The sequence below is a fragment of the Echinops telfairi genome, unplaced genomic scaffold (assembly GCF_000313985.2).
Source record: "Echinops telfairi isolate 266 unplaced genomic scaffold, ASM31398v2 ScPeMD7_443;HRSCAF=831, whole genome shotgun sequence".
Lineage (NCBI taxonomy): Eukaryota > Metazoa > Chordata > Mammalia > Afrosoricida > Tenrecidae > Echinops > Echinops telfairi.
The window spans coordinates 76,561,131-76,573,089 of record NW_022104341.1 but is presented as its reverse complement, the minus strand read 5'-3'; the positions used below and the strand labels follow the sequence as shown (position 1 = coordinate 76,573,089).

The following is an 11,959-nucleotide window of genomic DNA, read 5'->3' as shown; positions in this document are numbered from 1 at the left end:
ACCGCCTCCCTTCTTGAGCCTCAGAACAGTCCTGAGAAGGAGGGGGCTGCCGCTGTCAGCTGCCCCACACAGAGGCGTGGCCACTGTGACCCATTCTGCTCCTTGGTTTTTCATTTGGCTTATTTGTTTTGATCAGGTTCACCAACATCCAACTCACAAGGCGCGCCTTTCAACTGCTCAATACATTAATCAGAGTTGTGCAATCATCGCCACTATCAATCCCAGGACAATCCTTGTTCCTTGTCCTCATTGTTGTTAGTATTCCTTCGCCTGCCAGCCTCCCCTCCCTCTGCAACTATCAATCCAGTTGTTGTCTCTACGGGTTTATCCCAGGCTTCGGGCTTCGTATATAGAAAAATATACAAAAATCAAAACAAAACACAAATGACCCAACACCAATGAAACGGAGAAAAACCTCAATCGAAAACAAAGAAAATGTTCAAGACTGGAAAAATTATACATTGGATCAAAAGGAGATCAAATGATTAGTGTCGTATTATAACCTAACTACAATTGCGGTAAGCCTCCCCACAATGTCCTCTGTCTGATAACACGGCCTTCTCCACCCCCACCCATAGGCAGAGGGGATTCACCTGAGGCTTGATCTGCATGGGGGACCCTGTGAATGGGTGTTGGGCTTTCACTGTCCTCCGTAGCCTTCCACAAAGTGGGTATTCAGAATTTAGGCTCTAATACCATTTTTTCCTCCACGTTTGCTTTTTGTTGCTTACAGTTCTTGGATCACACAGGCCGGTGTGTTGGTTCCATGTGGACTTAGTTAACAATTCACTTAGATGGCGCCCAGGCACTATTCTTTCTGATAGCGGGGCACCGTCTGCTTTCTTCACCATGCTTTGCTACAGAGTACCCGTACTTCAGTGATCACTTCATGGTATTGAATAGGACCATGTCATAAGAACTAAATGTTTTTGGGTCAGGGCTATGATAAAGCGTGAGCTCAAAATCCATTCATATATCGGTGGTTTATGTATGTCCCTGGTTCACCTTTAAGACATCTTTATTATTTTGTTGAAGGGCATTATAAATGATCCCCTTGGGGCATATGGTAGTTCTATTGATCTTACCATTAATTTGGCCAATGATATAGATCTGTTGATCTTACCATAATTTTGAATGATATAGAATTCAAAATACTGTCTAGAAAAAAAGTAGCAGAAGGTTCTTATGGGATGATTTTTCAGAAGTCAACTTCTAGGCCTTTCCTTCTAGTCTGTCTCAGTCTGGAAGCTCCTCTGAAACTGTTCAGCTTCATAGCAACAAGCAAGCCACCAATGAAAGGTGGGGGTGGCTGCGCTTGAGGTGCACAGGCCAGGACTCAAACTCAGTTCTCCTAGGGAAGGAGAGCATTCTACCACTACAGACTGCCCCTCGTAACATGGACACCCGGAGGTGCAGACAGAGGGTGCTTCTTGAATGCAGCCTGTATTTCTCAGGGCTGGGGCTAGGCTCACGGTTTCCACTTCTCTTTGGAGAGAACTAGAGGCTGGATGGAGCAGGGCAGAGGTCCCACCCACCACCCCAAGGACCACTCCCACTCCCCCCTCCCATTTCTGGAAAGGCCACTGTTCACATAGAGCCCAAACCCACTGCCAGGAAGCAGGCTCTGGCGCAGAGTGACCCTGCAGGACACAGCAGAATGGCTCCACGGCACTGTAAATCTTTATGGAGGCAGACTGCCTCATCTCCTCCCCCAGAGCGGCTGGCAAGTTTTGAACAACTGACTTTCTGGCTGGCAGCCCAATGCTTAACCCAGCACACCACCTAGGACAGAGATGCCTATCTGACGAGTACAGGCTGCTCTCTTCCGTCTCAACTCGCACTGTTCTCTGTGCCTGAACTTCTAGCATCCCTCGGGATACAGCCCCAACACCCCCTCCGAGGGTCTGTTCCCGCTCCGGACCAGCTACTTCCAGCTGTCTCCTTCTCGGCCAGTGCTTAGTGTCCAGCTTTCTCCCATAGACAGTGGCCTGGTTTGTGTCGTATGTCTGTTTCAGGAGTCTGCCAATGACAGTGCACTCATCTGCTAAAGGCTGAGGTTCAAGTCTACCCAGAGGCTCCTCAGAAGGAAGGTCTGCCAATTTGCTTCCAAAGAATCGGTCACTGAGAAGCCGAAGGCGTTCACGTCTACGGACACACAATGGGCTCCATGCACCTACCAACAGCAGTATACAGATGCCCCCAGTGGCCAATTTCAGTCCCGGACCTGGCTGAGGGAACACTTCCAGACTTGGCTCCAGCACCCATTTCTGGGCCTGGCGCCCAGTACAGGGCAGGCACAGCAAGCACTCAGTGGGGGGGGAGATTGCTCTTGAACCAACTCCCTGTGGAAACCGGGCAGGAGGGGCCCCTCGCACTTACCAGGTTGAAGGCTCCCACGCCGAGCTTCACGCCCCCTTCAAAGTGCCTGTGGTTCTCCCCCTTGCAGTACTGTGAGGACTGGACCAGGCTGTCCAGCTCCCTGTAGAGAGGCGCCGGCCCAGGTCAGCGCCCTGCCGGGGTTGGGCCCCAGCTCTGGTCACACTTAGAGCTCCCTCCCAAGCTAGTCCCGCAGCTCCCTGGTGGCAGCCGGTAACAGCCTGGCAAGGTGGAGAGCTGGAGAGCCATCCCCACCTCCCACCAAGACAACACACTCCTTGCCCCTGAATTTCAGCCACATTGGCTGGGCCATAGCAGCTGTGTCCAAGTTCTGCAGTTATTCTCAAAAAATGGTGGCTCTGGGTCTTCCTCCTACATCAGCCTCCACCTAACCGCCCCCCCCCCCCAAACACATAAAGTGCTTTGTGCAGAATCTATGTTTTATTTTCTCCTAGCATAGGGTCAGACACACATGAGGCCCTCAAGGACCGAATGAACAGACACAGCTAGACACCAGAAGGGAGGAGAGTTCCAGAAAGCGGAGAGGCTGAGTGTGTAGAAATCTGCCTGGGGTCACACAGCTTCTCAAGCCCCAGGCAGCAGCCTGAGGGGCTGCAGATCCCCAGCCTCTTAATATGCCCCGGGGCCCCACTCACTTATAGGTCTGGTAGCTGTTTCGGACTTTGATGCCACCTTTGATGAAGCTCACCATGTTCTCATCCTGCAGGGGGAGAGATGCCGAGAGGTAGACCAGCATGCATAGCCGTGGGGCTGATAGGGGTCAAGCAAGGCTCTGGGTCCTGCCTGCTTTTCCTGTGCCCAGCTGTGTGAGGCACCCCAAGGGGATGGGACCAGGGATGGGACGAGGGGGCAGCCACACATGAACTCATGGCCCTGCGATTGCAGATGAGTTCTTACTTATCAAGCACAACTTCTAAAACGCCCAGGGCTCGGCCACACACCCCATTTGCCGCCCCTGTTCAGTTTGCACGTAGCTGTGTTCTTGGAGAAGGGTCTGAGGGAGACCCAGCTGAGTGTTAGCGGGGCCTCCTTCTTGGTGAGGGGAGTGCGGGAAGGGAGGAAGGGTGCTAGTTTGTGTTTTGTTTTTACAAAGTGCAGGTATTTATCAGGCTGGTCATTGAGCGCACCAAAACGTAGCGCCTCACATTTCCACTCCTGGGTACGCCCCCTCCCCCCACCGCCGCTACCCCAGAGGGTTGCAGGAGTCATGGCTGAGAATCCATGGTGCCTGGTGCTGCTGTTCCTAATAGCCAAGAACCAGACAAACCCAAGAGGCTGTCAGCAGAGGGGTCCATAGTGGCGGCCTATTTCAGGGAGGGAATAGCGGGCAGCTACGTCAGGCTGAAAGCAAGTCCCCATGACTGGAGATCGTGTGACGCTCAGAGGCCACTCTGTGGAGCAATGTGCTGTCCAGACACAAACAGGGCTCTGGTGAGAACACGCTTTTAAAAGAAGCGTAACCACTGCCGGCAAGTCGACTTCGACTTGCAGAGGCCCCAGCGCGCACAGGAGAACTGCTCCCCGGGGTTTCGGAGACTGAAGCCTCTACGGGAGCAGCCAGCCTTGCCTCTCCTCTGGGGAGCAGCTGGGGGGTGGAATCGTGGTTAGCTTATCCCATGGTGCCAACAGAGCTCCTTAAAAGAAGCATTACAATGAAAAACAAAAACCACGCTGCCCTTGACCACCTGGGGCTCACAGTGCCCTGTACAGGGTTTCCGAGGCTGTGAACCTCTGTGGGCGCAGGCAGCCTGGTCTGTCCCGGAGGCTAGCAGTGCTGCTACCAGGGTGCCCTGCGAGAAGCATAAGGCGATGAACACAAACCTCCAGGGAAGGGGCTCCCTCGGTGGAGGGAGGCAGGGGATGAGGTGGGGAGGACCCCAGAAAGGGAGGAAAGTGACCCGTTCTCCAGTTGGCTGGGATGTGTGGGTGTTAATTTACTACTTGTGATTACATGAGGAAAAACAAGACAGAAGGTCTTTTGGGGTACACCGACCACCGTGAGTACTAAACCCAAGATTGAGATTCACCCATACTGGTTTTGAGGTCCAATGACCTCACATGAAAAGGCGAAAGTGCTAACAAAAATAAACATCACGCCCACACTAGAACTCATATGCACCTCTCCACCCAAAGGAGCACAGACACAATGACTGTCTATCATAACCCGGGCCTCCCGGGTACAGCCGCACAGTGCTGGCTGTGCTCCGTCCTCAAACACCCTGCTGTGTGGGGAAGGGAGAAGTCTCCGATACTGAGGTGGCCAGACCTGGGGTCACATCCCTGCTCTGCCACTTGCTAACCAGGAGACTTGGGAAAGTGACTCCTCCTCTCTATCTCCCCGCTTGGCAGGACCTGTGAGAGGAAGATTAGGGATTACGTAAACGTCTGTGTGAACAAGCATGTTGTGTGTGAAGGCTATGAAAACAGACCTGTGGAACCAAAAATAACGCCCCAAACTGCCACCAATTGTTTCTGACTCTTATCAACCCAGCGCTCTAGGGTTTCCAAGGCACTGAATCTTTATAGGCATGGACAGGCCTCCTCTTTCTCCCACGGAGTAGCTGGTGGGTTTGAACTACTGACCTTGAGGGGAGCAGGCTGACGTTTACCCAACACCACCACCAGGGCCCCTAATGAACTGATAGGGATGCCAAAAGCCTGTTGCACTGTAGGTGTTGCATGTGTTTGTCACGTAAGTCGAGTGCAAAGCAGGCTTTGTGGTGATGCCAGTTCCTCCCTGGGTGGGAGTGCCATCCTGGTGACATGCGCTCTCACTGGGCACTGGTTGCTCGAGTCCCACCAGGGTGCAGAGGTGAATGAGCATCAGTCCTTGTGTGAACATCAGGGGTGGTGGAGTCATAGTTGTTAGAAGGCCCCGGCTTGGATGAGCCGTCTTGTGACAGGCCCATCATGCTCCTTGCACAAGTGGCGGATCCCTACCTGCAGGAAGGTGAGGGCAGCTCTCTGCAGCAGGCACTCTGCATAGCAGACTTCAGCGTGGATTTCCTCTGCAGGTACAAAACCAAGGCCCTGAAGCCTCCTGGGGTCTGGGCAGGAGTTGTAGGCCAAATCCTCCCCATCTCCACTTCCCAAAAGGCAAAAGGGGCTGAGCCAGCCATGTATCGAGCCCACCTCCCAGACCTGGCTCCTTCCTAGCATGCACCACTGTCTGAAGCAGGAGGTGGCTCCCCCCTGGGTCCTTGCCCACCCAGCCCTGTTCTGCTCATTACATGGGAGCTGTGGACCCAGCCCCTCCAGGCAGTGCTGGGAAGGGGGAGGCCCTAGGTTGACTGGGTGAAGGGAAGAACGCCCACTCATGCAAGCCCCAGGGCTATGGGGAAAAGGGAGGAGAATCCGGAGGATGGACATTGGAGTTGGGCCATGTGGGGTGAAAGACAAATGAAGGACCAGGAGGAAAGGCCTCCTCTGTAGGGACCCAGGGAAACCAAAGCCGTCGGATGTTTGGGGACAGAAAGCACTCAAGGCAAAAATCACTGCCATCGAGTTGAGTCTGACTCAGTGATCGACAGGACAACACAGAACAGCCCCGAGACTATAACTCTTTATGGGAGTAGAAAGCCTCATCTTTCTCCCAAGGAGCGGCGGTGGTTTTGAATGGATGACCTTGTGGTTAGCAGCCCAGCACATAACTGCTATGCTGCCAGGGCTCCTAGGTGAGTCACAGAAGGTGTCTGAAGTAGGGGTGTGGCAGGGAGATGTTCTGGGGCCAGGAGAAGAAGAGGTGCAGCAGATAGCTGTGAAGGGCCCTAGCCGCTGTGCATGAGGGTGGTGTGTTTGAGTGGGGACCTTCAGGGGCCCTGGAGATGGGCAAGGCTGTCTGTCCTGCACTGAAAGAGCCCCAAGCCACCATGGCTGGTTACTGCCACTTCCGGTGCTGCCTCCACAGGCAGGCAGGGCACAAAGGTGCCATTGAGAGCATGGCAGCCAGGCCCTCTCTCCCACTGCTGCCTCCCCTTGTGTGTCGGCTGGCTTCTGGAACCACATCCCCAGGGGCAGGCACGAATCCCAGCCGTGAGCCTGACTGCACACATGATGCTCAGCCCAAACCGAGGAAAGAAGGGACCTGCTGCCGCTCTTCCTTTCCTCCCTGTGCAGCTTCTCAGCCGTCAGGTCCATGGGCTCACCTGCCCTCATCACCCGCACCTGAGAGCCACTCCTGGAGAGGCCCAGGTCGGACCCTTTCATGTCCCAGCAGCCAGGCCAGGCCCCCTCAGTGGTGAGGGGGAGAATGATGCCCCTTCCCACCCTTCCTGGGCCTGGTGCAGGGCTGCCGGGGTGAGAGGGGTGGGGATGACACCCCAGGGCCACACCTTCTGTGAACTGGTCCATGGTGGTGCGGTGCACAAGGCTGCTGAAGGAATCCGTTACGGAGGACTTCTTCCGGTGCCTGGAGGGGGAAGGGGGTCTCCGGTCATTCCATGAGGGAGGGGAGATAGGGGAGGGCAGTGGCAGGTCACCTCACTATTGGAAGAAAAGTCGTAGGGAGGCTGGGCTCATAGAAAGAACAAGGATTTGGGGGTCAGACAGAGAAAGGTTGATATCGTAATCCAAAAAGGTTACCTTACCTCCCTGGGATAGTTTCCTCCGTCGTACAAGGTGGTGCGGAAGGTGAGCCGGCACCAGGGCCAGTGGGATCATGCTAGCAGGCAGCTTATGCACGCCAACACCACTGTGCAGCTGGGGGAGCTGTTGGCAGTCCCCAGCCTGCCCTGTCTCTGGGTCCCTCTCCTTAGCTCAGGTCTCCCTGGGCCTCAGCTGCCCTGCCACCCCGCCCCCTAGGGCTTGGTGCGGGTTCACCCTCCACCTGTCTGCAGGGAAAATTTTCTCAAAGACTTGCCCCTGCTCAGGGTCCTTTTGGCTCTGCACTAGCCCCAGCCTGCAGCCTGGGTGCTTGGTGTGGTTTCTAAGGCTCACCGTTTCTGACTCTCTCCCAGGGGACTCTCCTGCTATAGTAAACTGACAGTGAGTGCCCCCACCCAGCCCCCCACCAAACATGCAGGGTTCTCTCATACCTCTTTCTCTGCTGTCACCTCTGCTTGGAGCCTCGGCCCTTACCCCTCTGCCCTGGATGGCTCCTAGCCACCCTTCAGGGCCCAGTTCAGCGATCACCTCCTCCAGGAAGCCCTTCCTGCTCCTCAGTGGGAGCCTACAACCCCTTGAGTTTCCTTGCACCACATTGCGATGTCACAGCCTGTCTCCCTGACATGGTGGCAAGGGGGCGCGGGTGGCCTGACTCTGATGGTCCCCTGAGAAGCCAATGGCCAGCATGAGCCTGACCCAGGGCTAGAGTATGTGCCTCTGGCCAAGACCACTCCCCTGGAGTCTGCTGGAACCTTCCTTCACGGCGCTCATGTGCACTAAGCACCCCCATCGCACCAGGCCTCTGTGGGTGTCCTCATTCCGTCCCCGCCCCCCGCCCCCCGACAATCCTGCGGTGCCTATACTAGAGGGCTTCAAAAAGTTCATAGGAGGAACAGAAAGATCATGGGATTTTTCCCGAGAACTTTTTGCAGCCCCTTGTATCATCACACCTATTCTACAGATGAGGAAAGCCGGGCTCAGAGAATAACTTGCCCAAGGTCAAGGAGTTAGCCAGAGAGGAGAGTCAGAATTTGTTTCCACCAGTCTGCCTGGCCTCTGGAAGCCAATAGGACCCCTGAGGAGGTGCTGCTTGCAGGGCGGGCACTTGGGGACACAACCTCTGAGTCCGAAGGAGCAGCACTGAGAGTGGCACTTTAGGCCCTGGGGTCAGCTATGGTAACAGAAGGCAGGCCTCACCCCCCGTGCACCCTCCCATGACGCTGACCTCTGACACAAGGACTGCGCCTCCTTCATCATGTTGCCAGCAAGCAGGATGTCCTGAGGGTCAAAGGTCATCATGGCCTGCATCTCCAGGATGGTAGCATAGGTCAGCGAGTGGTACATGCTCTCCTTGGTTCTGCCGGAGAGAAGGGGCGGGAGAACCCCAGAAGGAGCTGGCCCTCACGTCACCCATCTGCCACCCCTCCCCGAGTCTACAGATGGAGAAACTGAGGTCCAGGAGGGGCGGGGACTTGCCCAGGGTCTGATTCTTTCGTTGACACCCAAAGTCTTCCACTCGCCTTCCCTGCTCCCCTTCTCTTCTTGCTGAGTGGCCCTAAGTGGTCCTCCCCCTCCTGGCCTCAGGGCCTCACCTGCTTGGTTCAGGGTGCTGAGGGATGGCAGCCTGATGACACTTAGCAGTATGTCGGCCTGACAACCACCCTTTCCGGTTCCAAGACCCTGACTCTTGCGTTCTGCCCCGCCCTCCGGCAGGCTGGGTGCAAGTCCTAACCCCACTCTTCAGTGGGGTCCTCCTGGAGCCCCAGGCCTGCCTCATCCTGGCTTCCAGGAGATCCAGCGGCAGCCTCCCCACCAGCCACTGTCTTCCTATCATCCTCTGGTGAGACCCTTGGGGCTTCCACATCCCAGGAGATGACGGATACACCAGATGCCCGCCTCCCAGCCTCCTGTCCCTTCTGGCCTGAAGTCTGGAGTCAGCCACACTGTCCCACACAGGCTGGCTCCCAGCAAGTCCAGCCCAAGCCTTTGGCCTTGCCATCTCCTCAGCTTGAAATGCGCTTCCCTTTGCCACCCCTCACAAGATCATCAGTCAAGGCTTTCAAATGCCCGGGAGGCCACTGGGAATCAGAGGTCCCTCCTCCAGGATCACATTGTCTCCCAATAACTCGGGTACTGGACACTCTGAGCGTGTAGTGGCCGAGGCCTCAGCGGGTTCCCCAGATGTGTGCAGAGCTTGGGGGTGCCTCCCACCAGGCCCAGAACAGCGGTGGCAGGAGAGGCTGCATCCATCTCAGCAAAGGCCAGCCTCCCCTGAAGTCAGGCCATGGGGGAATGTTTGCTCGAACACAGTGGGGAGCAGTAACTCATCTCCCCCTGGACTGGGCGGGAAGGGGCCGAGGTGAGCCTTAACATATCTGGGCCTTGATCTCCACTTCTGCAAACTAGAGACAGCGTGTGGGGCTGCCCGGGAATGATCGTACCTGGCACACAGTGGGTACTGCAGCTGCTTCCTGCCCTCCACCTTCATGCCCCCCTTCATTAATTATTTTCTGAACGCCCAGTGCCAGGCTTATGCTGGGCATTTGGAAGAAAGCGAGGGGACGAAGGTCTAGAGCAGGGGTCCTCAACCTTCCTCATGCCACGACCCTTGAATACAGTTCCTCATGTTGTGGTGACCCCCCGACTATAAAATTATTTTCGTTGCTACTTCATCACTGTCATTTTGCTACCATTATGAATCAGGTAACCCCGTAAAAGGGTCATTCGACCCCCTTGGTGACCCCTGTGAAAGGGTCACTCAACCCCCCAAGGGGTCACAACCCACAAGTTGAGAACCGCTGGACTCGAGGCTGCTTCGTCCCTCCTTGGGGACTCATAAAACACTCTGTAAATTAGTTTAGGGGCTTTGGCTTGTTTGTTTGTTTACCTTCTGGGTACCCCTTGGTGAAAAGGGTTTCTCAAGGAAACAAAAGGCTGGTGCCCCTCCTCCTCGGCCCTGCTAGCTTTGGGGAGGGACACCTCCTAGTCTGTGCTGGGACCATGGCAGCTCTGGCTCACAGAAGGGAGACGAGCCTCCGGCTTCAGACAGGGGTTGAAAGCTTGGCTTCCCCAGCTCTCAGCTGTGTGCTCCTACTAAGCCTTGTAGGTTTTCTGAGCTTCAAAACCCTACCAAGCCTTCTCTTTGTGGGGCTGAAAGTGGCTTACATAGGATGCCCAGGCCAGGGCCAGACCTCAAGTCTCAGGAGCCACTCTCCCCTGTATTAAAGGCCTCCTCGGGAAGGGCTTCCCTGGCACCATAAAGCCCACCACCACCACCCTACTCAGCCTGCCCCCCCCCACTCCGCCTTTCTCTGCCTCCCCATTCAGCCCGGACTTGGCTGGAGGGCTGGCCCCACCCAGGAAGCTGGCAGACAAAGTGGAATTTCTAGTCGAAGGCCCAAGGCCTTGACATGCACCTGTGGCTGAAAACCCTGGCCCCTCCCCGACCCACTACTTGGAAGCCCCCCATCTCAGCCTGGCCTGGGAACCAAGGTACAGGGAGATATGACAACCCTGGGGACTCCCCACCCCACTGTTTAGTTTCTCCCCACCGGGCTCTTGTCTGCAGCCAGATCACCAGGGACAACAGTTGTCAACCCAGACTCAGACCCGGTTCTGGGACCGGATACCTGCTCCGAGGCGATCCGGATGGAGAGGGGCTGAAAGCACCTTCAGAAGACCAAGTGTCAGGACCAGGACTCCGGGGTCACGGGGGTCAGCTAAAACCAGTGGCCTTCGGACCTTTCCTCCTTGGCTGACAGCCACGCTTGAGGTCCTTATCACTTTCTTATCAGCCTACTGTCTCCCCCTCTCCACTATGGGGGCCTCCTTGCTTGTCTCCCTCCCCCAATACACACAAACAGCTCCTAGCTGGGAATAGCCCCTATGACGGTCCCCTGCCCCCCCAACCCCCCTAGTTCCAGCATGGCGCTCCCTGACCCCAGAAGCACCTCCTAAATCCTCATTAAACCCGTGGCCCCAGCAATCTATCTTCCTTTCTGGCCCAGACCATCCCTCCACCGAACCTTCCTCTCACTTCTCGACCTGCCTGGCTCGCCACCTTCCAGTCAGGCACAGCGTCTCCACACAGGCCTGCGGGCTCTTCCCTCTGCCTGGCGCGCTCTCAAACTCCCCTCCATCTGACTGCCTCCTTCCCATCCAGCTGCCCCTGCTGAAATGCCACTTTGTCCAGGAAGCCTTCCAGGGCTGGTTTCTGCGGGGACCCCACATTGGACACCAGGCTTGGTTTACAGCTCTGCTATCACCCAGAAATTCTTAAGAATTTTTGGAGAGGGGACGCACCTTTGCATTTGGAGATGGGGCCGCAAATTGTGTAGCCATCCCTAAAAGCTTCCCCGAGTAGCCCTTTCACCCTTCCAACTTGGGGTCCCTCTGGGATATCTCTGATCACACCTTCACGCTAGTGCTTTGCTTTGTTCACTGCTTCCCTGCTGGGTCCAGCGTGTGGAGGGCAGCCACAGGATGCCGCTAAGTGAACCGCTGATGGTTGCCTCACTAACCGCCCACATCCAAGGATCATGCCCCAAACCTCGTCATCGTCACATGGAATGACTGCTTCCCAACCCTTCTGCCCATGACTCCCACACCTCTGTCCCCCATTTCCATCCTGGGTCTCTTTCTGCCCTTCGACTTAGCTTCCTCATACACCCACTCATTTGTCTGGGCAGTCTAACCTTCTAGTCTCTGCTGCACCCAGTGAGGGACCTCAGCCCAGGGCCCACACTCTGCCCTTGAGTGACACAGGAGAACACCCACAGAGAGGTCACCACCCTGAGCCGGGTGTGTGTGTGTGTGTGTGTGTGTGTGTGTGTGTGTGTGTGTGAGCCTGTCCGACCCAACTTGTACTTCTAGTCTCTGCTGCACCCAGTGAGGGACCTCAGCCCAGGGCCCACACTCTGCCCTTGAGTGACACAGGAGAACACCCACAGAGAGGTCACCA

General features: G+C 55.9%; 1 protein-coding gene across 1 annotated transcript in view; it reads right to left on the bottom strand.

Moving 5' to 3' along the window:
* TTC39A (tetratricopeptide repeat domain 39A) overlaps positions 1 to 11,959 on the bottom strand; it is a 30,997-nt gene that overhangs the window by 13,002 nt on the left and 6,036 nt on the right. The window contains exons 2-6 of the mRNA XM_013003848.2: positions 8,225 to 8,356; positions 6,729 to 6,805; positions 5,338 to 5,405; positions 3,033 to 3,097; positions 2,380 to 2,479 (exon numbers count right to left, since the gene is read on the bottom strand). Coding sequence (XP_012859302.2) covers positions 2,380 to 2,479; positions 3,033 to 3,097; positions 5,338 to 5,405; positions 6,729 to 6,805; positions 8,225 to 8,356 — 442 coding nt within the window. The remainder of the gene's footprint in view (positions 1 to 2,379; positions 2,480 to 3,032; positions 3,098 to 5,337; positions 5,406 to 6,728; positions 6,806 to 8,224; positions 8,357 to 11,959) is intronic.